The sequence below is a fragment of the Prunus mume genome, linkage group LG2 (assembly GCF_029339155.1).
Source record: "Prunus mume cultivar Tortuosa linkage group LG2, ASM2933915v1, whole genome shotgun sequence".
NCBI lineage: Eukaryota > Viridiplantae > Streptophyta > Magnoliopsida > Rosales > Rosaceae > Prunus > Prunus mume.
In genome coordinates this window covers 735,485-755,221 of record NC_142699.1, presented here as the reverse complement: position 1 = coordinate 755,221, position 19,737 = coordinate 735,485, and the positions used below count along the sequence as shown (strand labels likewise).

Here is a 19,737-nt window from a genome sequence, read left to right as displayed (position 1 = left end):
TATATTGGAAGGGAAGGAAGGAACTCGTTCACACAGAAATCACAAAACCCTAGCCCACATCACTCCAAGAAACTCATTGGAGAATCCATTATCACTGCTACTCAAAGTCCCAGATAAACCATAACCAGCCTACGTACTCCTTTTCTTTCCATTCCAAGAAACCAAGAAATATTTCATCTTTAGCCTTCTCTTCTCAGCAAAGTCCAAGAGGAAACTACACGTACTTATATATGGCACCTTGTGAGTATGTTGATGTTCCAATTGGATTTAAGTTTCGTCCAAGCGATGATGAGTTATTGAGGTATTATCTTCTTAACAAGGTTTCTGGCACACCATTTAAGTATAGCAACGTTGTGCCAGAATTCAATCTTTATGGTAAGAAAGAGCCATGGGATATATGGAATGATTTCGGTGGACAAAACTTGGAAAAGGGTGAAGACCTCTACTTCTTCACCAAATTGAAGTTAGTGACCGGCAAGGGTTCCCGCGTGGCTCGAACCATAGGGAATGGAACCTGGAAAGGCGAGGACAAAGGAACCACTGTCCGTGATCCTGCGAAAAAGAATACGCCTTTAGGTCTGTGTAAAAGGTTTCGTTATGAGAATGAGAAATCTGATCAACATGGCTGCTGGATTATGCACGAGTACAGCCTGCACCCTTCATTGGTGAAGCCCCAGTCAAATTCAAATACTTGTGGGTGTGATGGTAAATACGTGCTCTGTCGAATTCGGAAGAATGACAGAAAGAGGAAGTTATCAGAGAATGATGGTGTCGGTGGTCATGCTCTAATACTACAATCCCCTACCAAGATTCCAAGGCAACTAGAGAGCAGTGATGAAGTCGTATTAGGTGCGAATTCTACACCAATTTCTGAGGCTTCTGAGGTTACAAATCATTATAATCAGCAGCCGGAGCAGACTACCACTGCGAATGCTTACTTGCCAATGGATCAACCACACTACTTTCTTAGAGATTACCCAACGACTATGGCCTCTGCATCAACTAGTCCTCCACCATCTCTCCCTCAGCCAGACTATGGCTTTGAGCTAATTAGTGACACAGATCATCAACCAGCACAAGGTGCTGGTTTTAATTATGACCTCAGCCAATTTCTAGATTCTGATGATGTTGATGCCTTGCTGAAGGATCTCTCAAATTTGGATAACATCCAACCACTTACAGCACAACCATTGGGAGGAGGATCACATCCATATCCATGCATAATCGAGGAGTCTGCAGTTGATGAAGACTCAGGCAATATTAATACTGGACTTGGGATATCATCAGAAGATCAAACAGGTGGTGAACTTGGTAATGAAAACGTTTCACTCAATGTGTCAGGCTTCCCTGTTCACGATGATGAGATGCTCGATTTCCTGAACTGTGCTAGTTTTGATGATCTGGTGGACATGATCCAGTTTGAGGATAATGATGATGAACTGCAAGCATTTGCAAAGTCAGAGTCAGTTATGGGAATGGAGAGCACTACCACTGCTACTACGTACTAGTGATGTGAAGATGTAGATTGAAAATGTCCACGTTTATGAGATCAATACAATACTGTATTTTTTTTGCTGCATGTATCTTGTCTTTGCTTATTTGTTTCCATATTTGGTTGAAAATTGTGTTGTTTGTGTCTACAAGAAATGGACGAATTGACAACTTAGGAGATCTCCAGCATCTTTTTCCTCATTGTTTTCTAGATGTCCTGCTTTTTGTTGCTCTCACCACATCATCCCTATTATTTTTCCTTCTCACTTTGATACTAAACACTATAATTGAAAATTGTGGAGATATAAAATTCTTGTTAAAACAATGGAGTTCTAAACAAAGGGATGGTACACAGAGCATACACCTCTCCACAGAGTGCCAAATTTCATCATCCAAATGCTCTACAAAGGATTAATATTATGATACAGAGACAGCTACGAAGATCATGAAGACCAATCATTGAACACACTCACCCCTGGTCTTTTCGGTGTTTTTAAAATATATAAATATTGTTTTTTATGCCATACATGTGTCAAATAACTAGGGATGAGACAAGAAGAGCACGCCAACAATTTTGATTATGAAGAGGAAAAAAAAAAAAAAACACAACACAAAACACAGATGGGTAAAGTTACTAAAGTAATAACAATTGCTACCAACTGTAGCCCAGTGCAAGTTGTCAAAAAAAGCAGATCTACCTGCGTACTTTCCAAATGCAAGCAGTCTTCTCCCATTGTCCCTGACGACGTTGTCTCCAATGATAAGCTCATAATCATATAGGGACACCCTTTCAGCTAGGATATATGCACCACAGAGACAGTGTGTTAAATTGATAAAATGAAGCAAAACAATGTTATGAATTTAATATCTCCCTTGGAGGGAGATGCTCTAAGCTAAGTTATTCCTCATCGTCTTCCCAGCTATTGTTTCTTCTCTCCTTGCTCAAATTTGAACCACAGGTAATGCCTTACCATATTCAATTTTGAACCACAGGTACATGGCTCACAGTCAGGGACGGACCCACAGTGGGGTCAATGGGGTCAAACGACCCTATGGACTCCAAGCAAGTAAGGTAGAAGGTCCCTTTGAATTGGGGTGTGACCCCATGAAAGGCTGAAGAAGGAGTTGCAGGTACTGAGGAAGAAGAAGATGAATAGAAATCTGTTTTTTTTTTTTTTTCAAAATAAGCTGGCCAAAACGGTGTCGTTTTGGCCCAGCTTCTAATTTTTTTTTTTTAAAAGGCTGGCCAAAACGGCGTCGTTTTGGTATTTTTTTTTTAAAAACTGCGCTGGCCAAAACGACGTCGTTTTGGACCAGCACCGAATTTTTTTTTAAAAGACCTGGCCAAAACGACGTCGTTTTGGTCCAGGTCTTAAAAAAAAAAAAGAGAACAGATTGTATATACACAGACCCTCCTTCTCTCCTGAGTTTTCAACTCCAAAGCCCCCATTTTCTAAACCCTCAAACCTAAATCCCCAATCTCTACCCCCAAACCTTTAACCCTCTCCCCCACCAAGCCTTTAAGCCCCAACTCCATTGCCGCCTTTTACACTATGACCCTACGACATAAAATTCCTGGGTCCGTCCCTGCTCACAGTTTTTTATTTTTTTATTTTTTCAATACCCTTTTGTTGTTTCAAATAGTTGCTTATGATTGTTTTGTGTTGAGCTTATTGATCGGTGGATTCTCTAACGGAAGACCTTGTTTGGTGTTATTGTATGATTTGTGATGAATCACACTGGCTGTTAAATTTATTTATTTTGGATAATTGGTTTTATTCTGGTTAATGTTTTTTTATTATTTGTGATGATAATGCCTTTGAACAGCTGGTTTTCTAATGTAAATCGATGCTCATTTTTGCAGTTTCGGTAAGATTACAGAAATGGCAGCTGAAGGTGGTAAGAGCTTTGCCAGGAGAGACCATCTCCTACAGATTGAGACAAAGGTTCGACAGTGGTGGGAAGAGAGAGATGTTTTTCAGGGCTGAATCTTGTGAAAAGCCTCCTGAACATGGTTTATCAACTAGACAGCATATTAGTTCAATAAAGTGAAAAAATATTTATAAAAAAAAAAAAAAACGGATAGCCGCACTGCTATACTACTGTTTTTTTATATTCCTGAGCTATTTTTGACACGCGGAGAAGGCCCCAGGAGGTGATTAATTTTTATTATAAATCGTATCGCCGCGTGGCTATACTCGAGTGGGAGTGGTAGTTCCTTTTTTTATTCATGGGGTTTTTTTAAAATGAAAATATTATAGCCGTACTGCTTTAATAAATAGTCTAGCCGGTCGGCTATACTATTTTTACACTTGGCAAAGCGGGCGGTAGACGCCAGGTGGGTTCAAATTATTTATATTCAGGGAATTGTTGCCTTGTTTCCCTAAATTTGAAGAAGGCCGTCCTTTGCAAATTCTGATGCAAACTCTATTGATCCCCCAATATCACAAGTACTCGATAATCTAAAAATTGTTTCTCCCAAGACATGCAATTCACAGGCAGAGGGGGAAAAACAGAAGCTTAAATAGGGTTCTAATTTTCATGGGAAAAATCTAAATAGGTTTGATAGCATAGTGTAAAACATACCAATTACAGATGCATAAGGGGCAATTTTTTCATGGAAAGCAGGGATGTAGTTTTCTGGATGTGTATGCTATTTTTGACACATGGCAAATCGGGCTCAAGAGGTGGTCTTTATTTATAAATTGTATAGCAGCGCGGCTATACTGGGCGTTTTTTAAAATAAAAAATGTATATCCATGCGGTTATACTAAAAATAAAAAATCGTATAGCCGCGCGGCTGTACTGGGTTTGTTTAAAATAAATAGTATAGCCGCGCGGCTGTACTGGGTTTGTTTAAAATAAATAGTATAGCCGCGCGGCTATACTATTACCACACTCGCGATGGGCGATTTTCCTTTTTCAATAGTATAGCCGCGCGGCTATACTAATTGTCATGCTCATCGTCTATATGCAGCCCAACGAAGGTCCTAAGCGGTAACTTCAAATGTACGAGTGGGCTGCTTAACTAAGCACTTGCATAAAGGATCCCTGGCAACACCCTAAAACTACAATTCCACAACCAAGTTAATGGTGGAAGACCTAGACAAAAACAGGACAAGGAAAATCAACTAATACAAATTGCACTCCGAACCCAGAATCTCAATCTCCTAAAAGACACCTAATGTAGCATAAATTCATAAAATTTCGAAAACCCCGAACACAAAATGAACACAATTAACAAAGCAAACAATTTAATTGATTCAATAGAAATAAACTGGAGAAGTACCAAGGATGCTGGAGGAATGGGAGAAAACAGGGCCAAGAATCCTCAGGTCTCGTGGGGAATGGCAGCGCGGAGAATGATAGCGGCACCACTACAGCAAAAAAGCGTATAGCCGATTGGCTATACTCTTTACACAAAACACTGCAATGTATAAAAAAAAAAAAACAAAAACAAAAAAAAACAAAAACAAAATTTGTTTTTCCCCGATTTTGTTTATTGATAAGGGTAATTTAAAGCATTATCCATTACTATTAAATTATTGGAAACAACTCCAATCCAATTGAGACAATCTCCCTCACCCCAAGATAAAAGCCTATTTGAAGGATCCTTAAGATCTTTCTTGGACATTAGAAGTGCTTGTCTCTCATTTTGTTTACAAGGTGCACCCAAATTTCTATTCCATAAGCTAATGGTAATGTTTACAATGCTTAGAAATCTGAAAACTGAAACAATAATTCTCATGGCTTTGTCCATGAGGTTATATCTTAATAGGTGATGTGTGTGAGCAATATAACTCATTTAGAATGGCGCGATATATACGCACACTACTACACTAGAACTGAGAGTGAAGGTCCAAGCTCAATATTTTTTTCAAATGGTGGACAAAGTCGTTGAGTATGTAGACTAGTAATAAGTTATAGGTTCATCCAGAGAAAGATACTGTTAAAATAATAATATTAAATAGATCCAAGCCATGACAAATTCCAACTTTGACTGCATTTGTTGTTTTCATAACAAGCAGCACGGTCAGTTATCATTAGGCTTGAATTTACTGACAAATTGATCATCGACGACCAGCAAATCTATCACAAATGACCATTTCGTGTCTCCGAATGCTACGAAATTTCATGTCTCCAGGATCCGAATCAATTTTAAGATAAGCCTTACTCTTGTTGGAATCCCACATCGGTGGAGTGAAAGAAAACAAATGGGTTTAAATAGAATTACCATACTCTAACTAATACCGAGGCCTTTTGTGATAAAAACCTCACACCTGACGGATTGGCTTGGGCGGGTGGTAAAGTGGGGACAGTATCGGTGTTGTTAGAGTGGGACCCAACGGGCATATCCAAATTCTCAACAACTCTTGCATCGACCAGAATCAATAGAAGGGGACTGGATTTACTCCTGCATCCACCAGCCTTCTGTCCTTTGGTTTTATTTTTAGGGTCGAAGTGGAAGAAGAAGGGGAAAGGACAATCATGGAATGATTGAGGGAGTGTTCTTAAAAAGTTTGGTGGCGGGTGGGGTGAGAAAATAGGGTTCGATTTGGGAGTGAGAATACATAGAACATCATACATAAAGAAACTACTCCAAGTTTCTGTCTGAATGAAAATGCTTGGGGCACAAGTAACTTACAAAGTTGTTACAACTTAACCCGAAAGTATAGATATAACCTTATGATATTACAAACAGCTGATAATTATCAAAGCCATTATCTGTGGGAGACGGATTATTCGGGATTTTACCTTTTTATTTATTGCCGTGTCCTAGTCGACCTGGGCCAGGACTGGGCCTGCTAATAGTCCTATATATATTGGAAGGGAAGGAAGGAACTCATTCACACAGAAATCACAAAACCCTAGCCCACATCACTGCTACTCAAAGTCCCAGAGAAACCATAACCAGCCTACGTACTCCTTTTCTTTCCATTCCAAGAAACCAAGAAATATTTCATCTTTAGCCTTCTCTTCTCAGCAAAGTCCAAGAGGAAACTACACATACTTATATATGGCACCTTGTCAGTATGTTGATGTTCCAATTGGATTTAAGTTTCGTCCAAGCGATGATGAATTATTGAGGTATTATCTTCTTAACAAGGTTTCTGGCACACCATTTAAGTATAGCAACGTTGTGCCAGAATTCAATCTTTACGGTAAGAAAGAGCCATGGGATATATGGAATGATTTCGGTGGACAAAACTTGGAAAAGGGTGAAGACCTCTATTTCTTCACCAAATTGAAGTTAGTGACCGGCAAGGGTTCCCGCGTGGCTCGAACGATAGGGAATGGAACCTGGAAAGGTGAGGACAAAGGGACCACGGTCCGTGATCCTTCGAAAAAGAATACGCCTTTAGGTCTGTGTAAAAGGTTTCGTTATGAGAATGAGAAATCTGATCAACATGGCTGCTGGATTATGCACGAGTACAGCCTGCACCCTTCATTGGTGAAGCCCCAGTCAAATTCAAATACTTGTGGGTGTGATGGTAAATACGTGCTCTGTCGAATTCGGAAGAATGACAGAAAGAGGAAGTTATCAGAGAATGATGGTGTCGGTGGTCATGCTCTAATACTACAATCCCCTACCAAGATTCCAAGGCAACTAGGCAGTGATGAAGTCGTATTAGGTGCGAATTCTACACCAATTTCTGAGGCTTCTGAGGTTACAAATCATTATAATCAGCAGCCGGAGCAGACTACCACTGCGAATGCTTACTTGCCAATGGATCAACCACACTACTTTCTTACAGATTACCCAACGACTATGGCCTCTGCATCAACTAGTCCTCCACCATCTCTCCCTCAGCCAGACTATGGCTTTGAGCTAATTAGTGACACTGATCATCAACCAGCACAAGGTGCTGGTTTTAATTATGACCTCAGCCAATTTCTAGATTCTGATGATGTTGATGCCTTGCTGAAGGATCTCTCAAATTTGGATAACATCCAACCACTTACAGCACAACCATTGGGAGGAGGATCACATCCATATCCATGCATAATCGAGGAGTCTGCAGTTGATGAAGACTCAGGCAATATTAATACTGGACTTGGGATATCATCAGAAGATCAAACAGGTGGTGAACTTGGTAATGAAAACGTTTCACTCAATGTGTCAGGCTTCCTTGTTCACGATGATGAGATGCTCGATTTCCTGAACCGTGCTAGTTTTGATGATCTGGTGGACATGATCCAGTTTGAGGATAATGATGATGAACTGCAAGCATTTGCAAAGTCAGAGTCAGTTATGGGAATGGAGAGCACTACCACTGCTACTACGTACTAGTGATGTGAAGATGTAGATTGAAAATGTCCACGTTTATGAGATCAATACAATACTGTATTTTTTTTGCTGCATGTATCTTGTCTTTGCTTATTTGTTTCCATATTTGGTTGAAAATTGTGTTGTTTGTGTCTACAAGAAATGGACGAATTGACAACTTAGGAGATCTCCAGCATCTTTTTCCTCATTGTTTTCTGGATGTCCTGCTTTTTGTTGCTCTCATCACATCATCCCTATTATTTTTCCTTCTCACTTTGATACTAAACACTAGAATTGACAATTGTGGAGACATAAAATTCTTGTTAAAACAATGGAGTTCTAAACAAAGGGATGGTACACAGAGCATACACCTCTCCACAGAGTGCCAAATTTCATCATCCAAATGCTCTACAAAGGATTAATATTATGATACAGAGACAGCTACGAAGATCATGAAGACCAATCATTGAACACACTCACCCCTGGTCTTTTCGGTGTTTTTAAAATATATAAATATTGTTTTTTATGCCATACATGTGTCAAATAACTAGGGATGAGACAAGAAGAGCACACCAACAATTTTGATTATGAAGAGGAAAAAAAAAAAAAACACAACACAAAACACAGATGGGTAAAGTTACTAAAGTAATAACAATTGCTACCAACTGTAGCCCAGTGCAAGTTGTCAAAAAAAGCAGATCTACCTGCGTACTTTCCAAATGCAAGCAGTCTTCTCCCATTGTCCCTGACGACGTTGTCTCCAATGATAAGCTCATAATCATATAGGGACACCCTTTCAGCTAGGATATATGCACCACAGAGACAGTGTGTTAAATTGATAAAATGAAGCAAAACAATGTTATGAATTTAATATCTCCCTTGGAGGGAGATGCTCTAAGCTAAGTTATTCCTCATCGTCTTCCCAGCTATTGTTTCTTCTCTCCTTGCTCAAATTTGAACCACAGGTAATGCCTTACCATATTCAATTTTGAACCACAGGTACATTGCTCACAGTTTTTTATTTTTTTATTTTTTCAATACCCTTTTGTTGTTTCAAATAGTTGCTTATGATTGTTTTGTGTTGAGCTTATTGATCGGTGGATTCTCTAACGGAAGACCTTGTTTGGTGTTATTGTATGATTTGTGATGAAATACACTGGCTGTTAAATTTATTTATTTTGGATAATTGGTTTTATTCTGGTTAATGTTTTTTTATTATTTGTGATGATAATGCCTTTGAACAGCTGGTTTTCTAATGTAAATCGATGCTCATTTTTGCAGTTTCGGTAAGATTACAGAAATGGCAGCTGAAGGTGGTAAGAGCTTTGCCAGGAGAGACCATCTCCTACAGATTGAGACAAAGGTTCGACAGTGGTGGGAAGAGAGAGATGTTTTTCAGGGCTGAATCTTGTGAAAAGCCTCCTGAACATGGTTTATCAACTAGACAGCATATTAGTTCAATAAAGTGAAAAAATATTTATAAAAAAAAAAAAAAACGGATAGCCGCACTGCTATACTACTGTTTTTTTATATTCCTGAGCTATTTTTGACACGCGGAGAAGGCCCCAGGAGGTGATTAATTTTTATTATAAATCGTATCGCCGCGTGGCTATACTCGAGTGGGAGTGGTAGTTCCTTTTTTTATTCATGGGGTTTTTTTAAAATGAAAATATTATAGCCGTACTGCTTTAATAAATAGTCTAGCCGGTCGGCTATACTATTTTACACTTAAGCGGGCGGTAGACGCCAGTGGGTTCAAATTATTTATATTCAGGGAATTGTTGCCTTGTTTCCCTAAATTTGAAGAAGGCCGTCCTTTGCAAATTCTGATGCAAACTCTATTGATCCCCCAATATCACAAGTACTCGATAATCTAAAAATTGTTTCTCCCAAGACATGCAATTCACAGGCAGAGGGGGAAAAACAGAAGCTTAAATAGGGTTCTAATTTTCATGGGAAAAATCTAAATAGGTTTGATAGCATAGTGTAAAACATACCAATTACAGATGCATAAGGGGCAATTTTTTCATGGAAAGCAGGGATGTAGTTTTCTGGATGTGTATGCTATTTTTGACACATGGCAAATCGGGCTCAAGAGGTGGTCTTTATTTATAAATTGTATAGCAGCGCGGCTATACTGGGCGTTTTTTAAAATAAAAAATGTATATCCATGCGGTTATACTAAAAATAAAAAATCGTATAGCCGCGCGGCTGTACTGGGTTTGTTTAAAATAAATAGTATAGCCGCGCGGCTGTACTGGGTTTGTTTAAAATAAATAGTATAGCCGCGCGGCTATACTATTACCACACTCGCGATGGGCGATTTTCCTTTTTCAATAGTATAGCCGCGCGGCTATACTAATTGTCATGCTCATCGTCTATATGCAGCCCAACGAAGGTCCTAAGCGGTAACTTCAAATGTACGAGTGGGCTGCTTAACTAAGCACTTGCATAAAGGATCCCTGGCAACACCCTAAAACTACAATTCCACAACCAAGTTAATGGTGGAAGACCTAGACAAAAACAGGACAAGGAAAATCAACTAATACAAATTGCACTCCGAACCCAGAATCTCAATCTCCTAAAAGACACCTAATGTAGCATAAATTCATAAAATTTCGAAAACCCCGAACACAAAATGAACACAATTAACAAAGCAAACAATTTAATTGATTCAATAGAAATAAACTGGAGAAGTACCAAGGATGCTGGAGGAATGGGAGAAAACAGGGCCAAGAATCCTCAGGTCTCGTGGGGAATGGCAGCGCGGAGAATGATAGCGGCACCACTACAGCAAAAAAGCGTATAGCCGATTGGCTATACTCTTTACACAAAACACTGCAATGTATAAAAAAAAAAAAACAAAAACAAAAAAAAACAAAAACAAAATTTGTTTTTCCCCGATTTTGTTTATTGATAAGGGTAATTTAAAGCATTATCCATTACTATTAAATTATTGGAAACAACTCCAATCCAATTGAGACAATCTCCCTCACCCCAAGATAAAAGCCTATTTGAAGGATCCTTAAGATCTTTCTTGGACATTAGAAGTGCTTGTCTCTCATTTTGTTTACAAGGTGCACCCAAATTTCTATTCCATAAGCTAATGGTAATGTTTACAATGCTTAGAAATCTGAAAACTGAAACAATAATTCTCATGGCTTTGTCCATGAGGTTATATCTTAATAGGTGATGTGTGTGAGCAATATAACTCATTTAGAATGGCGCGATATATACGCACACTACTACACTAGAACTGAGAGTGAAGGTCCAAGCTCAATATTTTTTTCAAATGGTGGACAAAGTCGTTGAGTATGTAGACTAGTAATAAGTTATAGGTTCATCCAGAGAAAGATACTGTTAAAATAATAATATTAAATAGATCCAAGCCATGACAAATTCCAACTTTGACTGCATTTGTTGTTTTCATAACAAGCAGCACGGTCAGTTATCATTAGGCTTGAATTTACTGACAAATTGATCATCGACGACCAGCAAATCTATCACAAATGACCATTTCGTGTCTCCGAATGCTACGAAATTTCATGTCTCCAGGATCCGAATCAATTTTAAGATAAGCCTTACTCTTGTTGGAATCCCACATCGGTGGAGTGAAAGAAAACAAATGGGTTTAAATAGAATTACCATACTCTAACTAATACCGAGGCCTTTTGTGATAAAAACCTCACACCTGACGGATTGGCTTGGGCGGGTGGTAAAGTGGGGACAGTATCGGTGTTGTTAGAGTGGGACCCAACGGGCATATCCAAATTCTCAACAACTCTTGCATCGACCAGAATCAATAGAAGGGGACTGGATTTACTCCTGCATCCACCAGCCTTCTGTCCTTTGGTTTTATTTTTAGGGTCGAAGTGGAAGAAGAAGGGGAAAGGACAATCATGGAATGATTGAGGGAGTGTTCTTAAAAAGTTTGGTGGCGGGTGGGGTGAGAAAATAGGGTTCGATTTGGGAGTGAGAATACATAGAACATCATACATAAAGAAACTACTCCAAGTTTCTGTCTGAATGAAAATGCTTGGGGCACAAGTAACTTACAAAGTTGTTACAACTTAACCCGAAAGTATAGATATAACCTTATGATATTACAAACAGCTGATAATTATCAAAGCCATTATCTGTGGGAGACGGATTATTCGGGATTTTACCTTTTTATTTATTGCCGTGTCCTAGTCGACCTGGGCCAGGACTGGGCCTGCTAATAGTCCTATATATATTGGAAGGGAAGGAAGGAACTCATTCACACAGAAATCACAAAACCCTAGCCCACATCACTGCTACTCAAAGTCCCAGAGAAACCATAACCAGCCTACGTACTCCTTTTCTTTCCATTCCAAGAAACCAAGAAATATTTCATCTTTAGCCTTCTCTTCTCAGCAAAGTCCAAGAGGAAACTACACATACTTATATATGGCACCTTGTCAGTATGTTGATGTTCCAATTGGATTTAAGTTTCGTCCAAGCGATGATGAATTATTGAGGTATTATCTTCTTAACAAGGTTTCTGGCACACCATTTAAGTATAGCAACGTTGTGCCAGAATTCAATCTTTACGGTAAGAAAGAGCCATGGGATATATGGAATGATTTCGGTGGACAAAACTTGGAAAAGGGTGAAGACCTCTATTTCTTCACCAAATTGAAGTTAGTGACCGGCAAGGGTTCCCGCGTGGCTCGAACGATAGGGAATGGAACCTGGAAAGGTGAGGACAAAGGGACCACGGTCCGTGATCCTGCGAAAAAGAATACGCCTTTAGGTCTGTGTAAAAGGTTTCGTTATGAGAATGAGAAATCTGATCAACATGGCTGCTGGATTATGCACGAGTACAGCCTGCACCCTTCATTGGTGAAGCCCCAGTCAAATTCAAATACTTGTGGGTGTGATGGTAAATACGTGCTCTGTCGAATTCGGAAGAATGACAGAAAGAGGAAGTTATCAGAGAATGATGGTGTCGGTGGTCATGCTCTAATACTACAATCCCCTACCAAGATTCTAAGGCAACTAGAGAGCAGTGATGAAGTCGAATTAGGTGCGAATTCTACACCAATTTCTGAGGCTTCTGAGGTTACAAATCATTATAATCAGCAGCCGGAGCAGACTACCACTGCGAATGCTTACTTGCCAATGGATCAACCACACTACTTTCTTACAGATTACCCAACGACTATGGCCTCTGCATCAACTAGTCCTCCACCATCTCTCCCTCAGCCAGACTATGGCTTTGAGCTAATTAGTGACACTGATCATCAACCAGCACAAGGTGCTGGTTTTAATTATGACCTCAGCCAATTTCTAGATTCTGATGATGTTGATGCCTTGCTGAAGGATCTCTCAAATTTGGATAACATCCAACCACTTACAGCACAACCATTGGGAGGAGGATCACATCCATATCCATGCATAATCGAGGAGTCTGCAGTTGATGAAGACTCAGGCAATATTAATACTGGACTTGGGATATCATCAGAAGATCAAACAGGTGGTGAACTTGGTAATGAAAACGTTTCACTCAATGTGTCAGGCTTCCTTGTTCACGATGATGAGATGCTCGATTTCCTGAACCGTGCTAGTTTTGATGATCTGGTGGACATGATCCAGTTTGAGGATAATGATGATGAACTGCAAGCATTTGCAAAGTCAGAGTCAGTTATGGGAATGGAGAGCACTACCACTGCTACTACGTACTAGTGATGTGAAGATGTAGATTGAAAATGTCCACGTTTATGAGATCAATACAATACTGTATTTTTTTTGCTGCATGTATCTTGTCTTTGCTTATTTGTTTCCATATTTGGTTGAAAATTGTGTTGTTTGTGTCTACAAGAAATGGACGAATTGACAACTTAGGAGATCTCCAGCATCTTTTCCTCATTGTTTTCTGGATGTCCTGCTTTTTGTTGCTCTCATCACATCATCCCTATTATTTTTCCTTCTCACTTTGATACTAAACACTAGAATTGACAATTGTGGAGACATAAAATTCTTGTTAAAACAATGGAGTTCTAAACAAAGGGATGGTACACAGAGCATACACCTCTCCACAGAGTGCCAAATTTCATCATCCAAATGCTCTACAAAGGATTAATATTATGATACAGAGACAGCTACGAAGATCATGAAGACCAATCATTGAACACACTCACCCCTGGTCTTTTCGGTGTTTTTAAAATATATAAATATTGTTTTTTATGCCATACATGTGTCAAATAACTAGGGATGAGACAAGAAGAGCACACCAACAATTTTGATTATGAAGAGGAAAAAAAAAAAAAACACAACACAAAACACAGATGGGTAAAGTTACTAAAGTAATAACAATTGCTACCAACTGTAGCCCAGTGCAAGTTGTCAAAAAAAGCAGATCTACCTGCGTACTTTCCAAATGCAAGCAGTCTTCTCCCATTGTCCCTGACGACGTTGTCTCCAATGATAAGCTCATAATCATATAGGGACACCCTTTCAGCTAGGATATATGCACCACAGAGACAGTGTGTTAAATTGATAAAATGAAGCAAAACAATGTTATGAATTTAATATCTCCCTTGGAGGGAGATGCTCTAAGCTAAGTTATTCCTCATCGTCTTCCCAGCTATTGTTTCTTCTCTCCTTGCTCAAATTTGAACCACAGGTAATGCCTTACCATATTCAATTTTGAACCACAGGTACATTGCTCACAGTTTTTTATTTTTTTATTTTTTCAATACCCTTTTGTTGTTTCAAATAGTTGCTTATGATTGTTTTGTGTTGAGCTTATTGATCGGTGGATTCTCTAACGGAAGACCTTGTTTGGTGTTATTGTATGATTTGTGATGAAATACACTGGCTGTTAAATTTATTTATTTTGGATAATTGGTTTTATTCTGGTTAATGTTTTTTTATTATTTGTGATGATAATGCCTTTGAACAGCTGGTTTTCTAATGTAAATCGATGCTCATTTTTGCAGTTTCGGTAAGATTACAGAAATGGCAGCTGAAGGTGGTAAGAGCTTTGCCAGGAGAGACCATCTCCTACAGATTGAGACAAAGGTTCGACAGTGGTGGGAAGAGAGAGATGTTTTTCAGGGCTGAATCTTGTGAAAAGCCTCCTGAACATGGTTTATCAACTAGACAGCATATTAGTTCAATAAAGTGAAAAAATATTTATAAAAAAAAAACGGATAGCCGCACTGCTATACTACTGTTTTTATATTCCTGAGCTATTTTTGACACGCGGAGAAGGCCCCAGGAGGTGATTAATTTTTATTATAAATCGTATCGCCGCGTGGCTATACTCGAGTGGGAGTGGTAGTTCCTTTTTTTATTCATGGGGTTTTTTTAAAATGAAAATATTATAGCCGTACTGCTTTAATAAATAGTCTAGCCGGTCGGCTATACTATTTTTACACTTGGCAAAGCGGGCGGTAGACGCCAGGTGGGTTCAAATTATTTATATTCAGGGAATTGTTGCCTTGTTTCCCTAAATTTGAAGAAGGCCGTCCTTTGCAAATTCTGATGCAAACTCTATTGATCCCCCAATATCACAAGTACTCGATAATCTAAAAATTGTTTCTCCCAATACATGCAATTCACAGGCAGAGGGGGAAAAACAGAAGCTTAAATAGGGTTCTAGTTTTCATGGGAAAAATCTAAATAGGTTTGATAGCATAGTGTAAAACATACCAATTACAGATGCATAAGGGGCAATTTTTTCATGGAAAACAGGGATGTAGTTTTCTGGATGTGTATGCGATTTTTGACACATGGCAAATCAGGCTCAAGAGGTGGTCTTTATTTATAAATTGTATAGCAGCGCGGCTATACTGGGCGTTTTTTAAAATAAAAAATGTATATCCGTGCGGTTATACTAAAAATAAAAAATAGTATCGCCGCGCGGCTGTACTTGGTTTGTTTAAAATAAATAGTATAGCCGAGCGGCTATACTATTACCACACTCGCCCTCGGCGATGGGCGATAGGCGATTTCCCTTTTCAATAGTATAGCCGCACGGCTATAATGGGGGGGTTTTTTTTATACAAATTTATAAATAAACCCAATCCTGGATATGTATTTATAAAAAAACCCAAGCACTATTTAAACATAGAAACACACCCAAAATCAATCCAAAAGTCAACTTTTTGGGTGTGTTTATAAATAGGTTTTGAGTGTATGTAATGATGGGTTTTGGGTGTGTTTATAAAGTGTTTTGAGTGTTGGGTTTTTTTATAATTTCAACCTTCATTTTGGGTGTTTTAGTGAAACTCCCTTTTTTTTATAGCCTTGGCTGCAATTTTTTTTTATAGCCGCTGGGCGATATTATGGTTTTTAATTATTAAAATAGTATAGCCGCGCGGCTATACTAATTGTCATGCTCATCGTCTATATGCAGCCCAACAATCCGAAGGTCCTAAGCGGTAACTTCAAATGTACGAGTGGGCTGCTTAACTAAGCACTTGCATAAAGGATCCCTGGCAACACCCTAAAACTACAATTCCACAACCAAGTTAATGGTGGAAGACCTAAACAAAAACAGGACAAGGAAAACCAACTAATACAAATTGCACTCCGAACCCAGAATCTCAATCTCCTGAAAGACACCTATTGTAGCATAAATTCATAAAATTTCGAAAACCCCGAACACAAATGAACACAATTAACAAAGCAAACAATTTAATTGATTCAATAGAAAACAGGAGAAGTACCAAGGATGCTGGAGGAATGGGAGAAAACAGGGCCAAGAATCCTCAGGTCTCGTGGGGAATGGCAGCGCGGAGAATGATAGCGGCACCACTACAGCTAAAAAGCGTATAGCCGATTGGCTATACACTTTACACAAAACACTACAATGTTTAAAAAAAAAAAAAAATTTGTTTTTCCCCGATTTTTTTTATTGATAAGGGTAATTTAAAGCATTATCCATTACTATTAAATTATCGGAAACAACTCCAATCCAATTGAGACAATCTCCCTCACCCCAAGATAAAAGCCTATTTGAAGGATCCTTAAGATCTTTCTTGGACATTAGAAGTGCTTGTCTCTCATTTTGTTTACAAGGCACACCCAAATTTCCATTCCATAAGCTAATGGTAATGTTTACAACGCTTAGAACTCTGAAAACTGAAACAATTCTCATGGCTTTGTCCATGAGGTTATATCTTAATAGGTGATGTGTGTGAGCAATATAACTCATTTAGAATGGTGCGATATATACGCACACTACTACACTAGAACTGAGAGTGAAGGTCCAAACTCAATATTTTTTTCAAAATCATTTTCAAATGGTGGACAAAGTCATTGAGTATGTAGACTAGTAATAAGTTGTAGGTTCATCCAGAGAAAGATACTGTTAAAATAATAATATTAAATAGATCCAAGCCATGAAAAATTCCAACTTTGACTGCATTGTTGTTTTCATAACAAGAAGCACGGTCAGTTATCATTAGGCTTGAATTTATTGACAAATTGATCATCGAAGACCATTTTGTGTCTCCGAATGCTACGAAATTTCATGTCTCCAGGATCCGAATCAATTTTAAGATAAGCCTTACTCTTGCATCCACCAGAATCAATAGAAGGGGACTGGATTTACTCTTGCATCCACCAGCCTTCTGTCCTTTGGTTTTATTTTTAGGGTTGAAGTGGAAGAAGAAGAAGGGGAAAGGGCAATCATGGAATGATTGAGGGGGTGTTCTTAAAAAGTTTGGTGGCGGGTGGGGTGAGAAAGTAGGATTCGATTTGGGAGTGAAAATGCTTGGGGCACAAGTAACTTACAAAGTTGTTACAACTTAACCCGAAGGTATACATATAGCCTTATCATATTACAAATAGCTGATAATTATCAAAGCCATTATATGTGGGAGACGGATGATTCGGGATTTTACCTTTTTTTTTTATTGCCGTGTCCTATTCGACCTAGGCAAGGACTGGGCCTGCTAATAGTCCTATATATATTGGAAGGGAAGGAAGGAACTCATTCACACAGAAATCACAAAACCCTAGCCCACATCACTCCAAGAAACTCATTGGAGAATCCATTATCACTGCTACTCAAAGTCCCAGAGAAACCATAACCAGCCTACGTACTCCTTTTCTTTCCATTCCAAGAAACCAAGAAATATTTCATCTTTAGCCTTCTCTTCTCAGCAAAGTCCAAGAGGAAACTACACATACTTATATATGGCACCTTGTCAGTATGTTGATGTTCCAATTGGATTTAAGTTTCGTCCAAGCGATGATGAATTATTGAGGTATTATCTTCTTAACAAGGTTTCTGGCACACCATTTAAGTATAGCAACGTTGTGCCAGAATTCAATCTTTACGGTAAGAAAGAGCCATGGGATATATGGAATGATTTCGGTGGACAAAACTTGGAAAAGGGTGAAGACCTCTATTTCTTCACCAAATTGAAGTTAGTGACCGGCAAGGGTTCCCGCGTGGCTCGAACGATAGGGAATGGAACCTGGAAAGGTGAGGACAAAGGACCACGGTCCGTGATCCTGCGAAAAAGAATACGCCTTTAGGTCTGTGTAAAAGGTTTCGTTATGAGAATGAGAAATCTGATCAACATGGCTGCTGGATTATGCACGAGTACAGCCTGCACCCTTCATTGGTGAAGCCCCAGTCAAATTCAAATACTTGTGGGTGTGATGGTAAATACGTGCTCTGTCGAATTCGGAAGAATGACAGAAAGAGGAAGTTATCAGAGAATGATGGTGTCGGTGGTCATGCTCTAATACTACAATCCCCTACCAAGATTCTAAGGCAACTAGAGAGCAGTGATGAAGTCGAATTAGGTGCGAATTCTACACCAATTTCTGAGGCTTCTGAGGTTACAAATCATTATAATCAGCAGCCGGAGCAGACTACCACTGCGAATGCTTACTTGCCAATGGATCAACCACACTACTTTCTTACAGTTACAGATTACCCAACGACTATGGCCTCTGCATCAACTAGTCCTCCACCATCTCTCCCTCAGCCAGACTATGGCTTTGAGCTAATTAGTGACACAGATCATCAACCAGCACAAGGTGCTGGTTTTAATTATGACCTCAGCCAATTTCTAGATTCTGATGATGTTGATGCCTTGCTGAAGGATCTCTCAAATTTGGATAACATCCAACCACTTACAGCACAACCATTGGGAGGAGGATCACATCCATATCCATGCACAATCGAGGAGTCTGCAGTTGATGAAGACTCAGGCAATATTAATACTGGACTTGGGATATCATCAGAAGATCAAACAGGTGGTGAACTTGGTACTGAAAACGTTTCACTCAATGTGTCAGGCTTCCCTGTTCACGATGATGAGATGCTCGATTTCCTGAACCGTGCTAGTTTTGATGATCTGGTGGACATGATCCAGTTTGAGGATAATGATGATGAACTGCAAGCATTTGCAAAGTCAGAGTCAGTTATGGGAATGGAGAGCACTACCACTGCTACTACGTACTAGTGATGTGAAGATGTAGATTGAAAATGTCCACGTTTGTGAGATCAATACAATACTGTATTTTTTTTTGCTGCATGTATCTTGTTTTTGCTTATTTGTTTCCATATTTGGTTGAAAATTGTGTTGTTTGTGTCTACAAGAAATGGACGAATTGACAACTTAGGAGATCTCCAGCATCTTTTTCCTCATTGTTTTCTGGATGTCCTGCTTTTTGTTGCTCTCATGACATCATCCCTATTATTTTTCCTTCTCACTTTGATACTAAACACTAGAATTGACAATTGTGGAGATATAAAATTCTTGTTAAAACAATGGAGTTCTAAACAAAGGGATGGTACACAGAGCATACACCTCTCCTCAGAGTGCCAAATTTCATCATCCAAATGCTCTTCAAAGGATTAAGATTGCTCCTAAAGGTACTTTCAAATATGGTAGGATCCTAGAATATGATACAGAGACAGCTACGAAGATCATGAAGACCAATCATTGAACACACTCACCCCTGGTTTTTTGATGCCCAATATGAGA

General features: G+C 39.0%; 3 protein-coding genes and 1 pseudogene across 3 annotated transcripts; all 4 read left to right on the top strand.

Annotated features, from left to right (window-relative positions):
- Positions 1-84: 84 nt before the first annotated feature.
- On the top strand, positions 85-1,508 carry LOC148919381 (uncharacterized). The gene has a single exon (XM_089046367.1). It carries the CDS (start codon positions 231-233, stop codon positions 1,506-1,508), a length of 1,278 nt encoding a protein of 425 aa, XP_088902493.1. The 5' UTR covers positions 85-230.
- A 4,948-nt stretch (positions 1,509-6,456) lies between these two features.
- On the top strand, positions 6,457-7,783 carry LOC148919380 (uncharacterized). The gene has a single exon (XM_089046349.1). It carries the CDS (start codon positions 6,509-6,511, stop codon positions 7,781-7,783), a length of 1,275 nt encoding a protein of 424 aa, XP_088902475.1. The 5' UTR covers positions 6,457-6,508.
- Positions 7,784-12,135: 4,352 nt separating this feature from the next.
- LOC148919379 (uncharacterized) lies at positions 12,136-13,465 on the top strand. The gene has a single exon (XM_089046336.1). It carries the CDS (start codon positions 12,188-12,190, stop codon positions 13,463-13,465), a length of 1,278 nt encoding a protein of 425 aa, XP_088902462.1. The 5' UTR covers positions 12,136-12,187.
- Positions 13,466-17,783: 4,318 nt separating this feature from the next.
- LOC103319043 (uncharacterized) lies at positions 17,784-19,253 on the top strand (annotated as a pseudogene).
- The last annotated feature ends 484 nt before the right edge of the window (positions 19,254-19,737 follow it).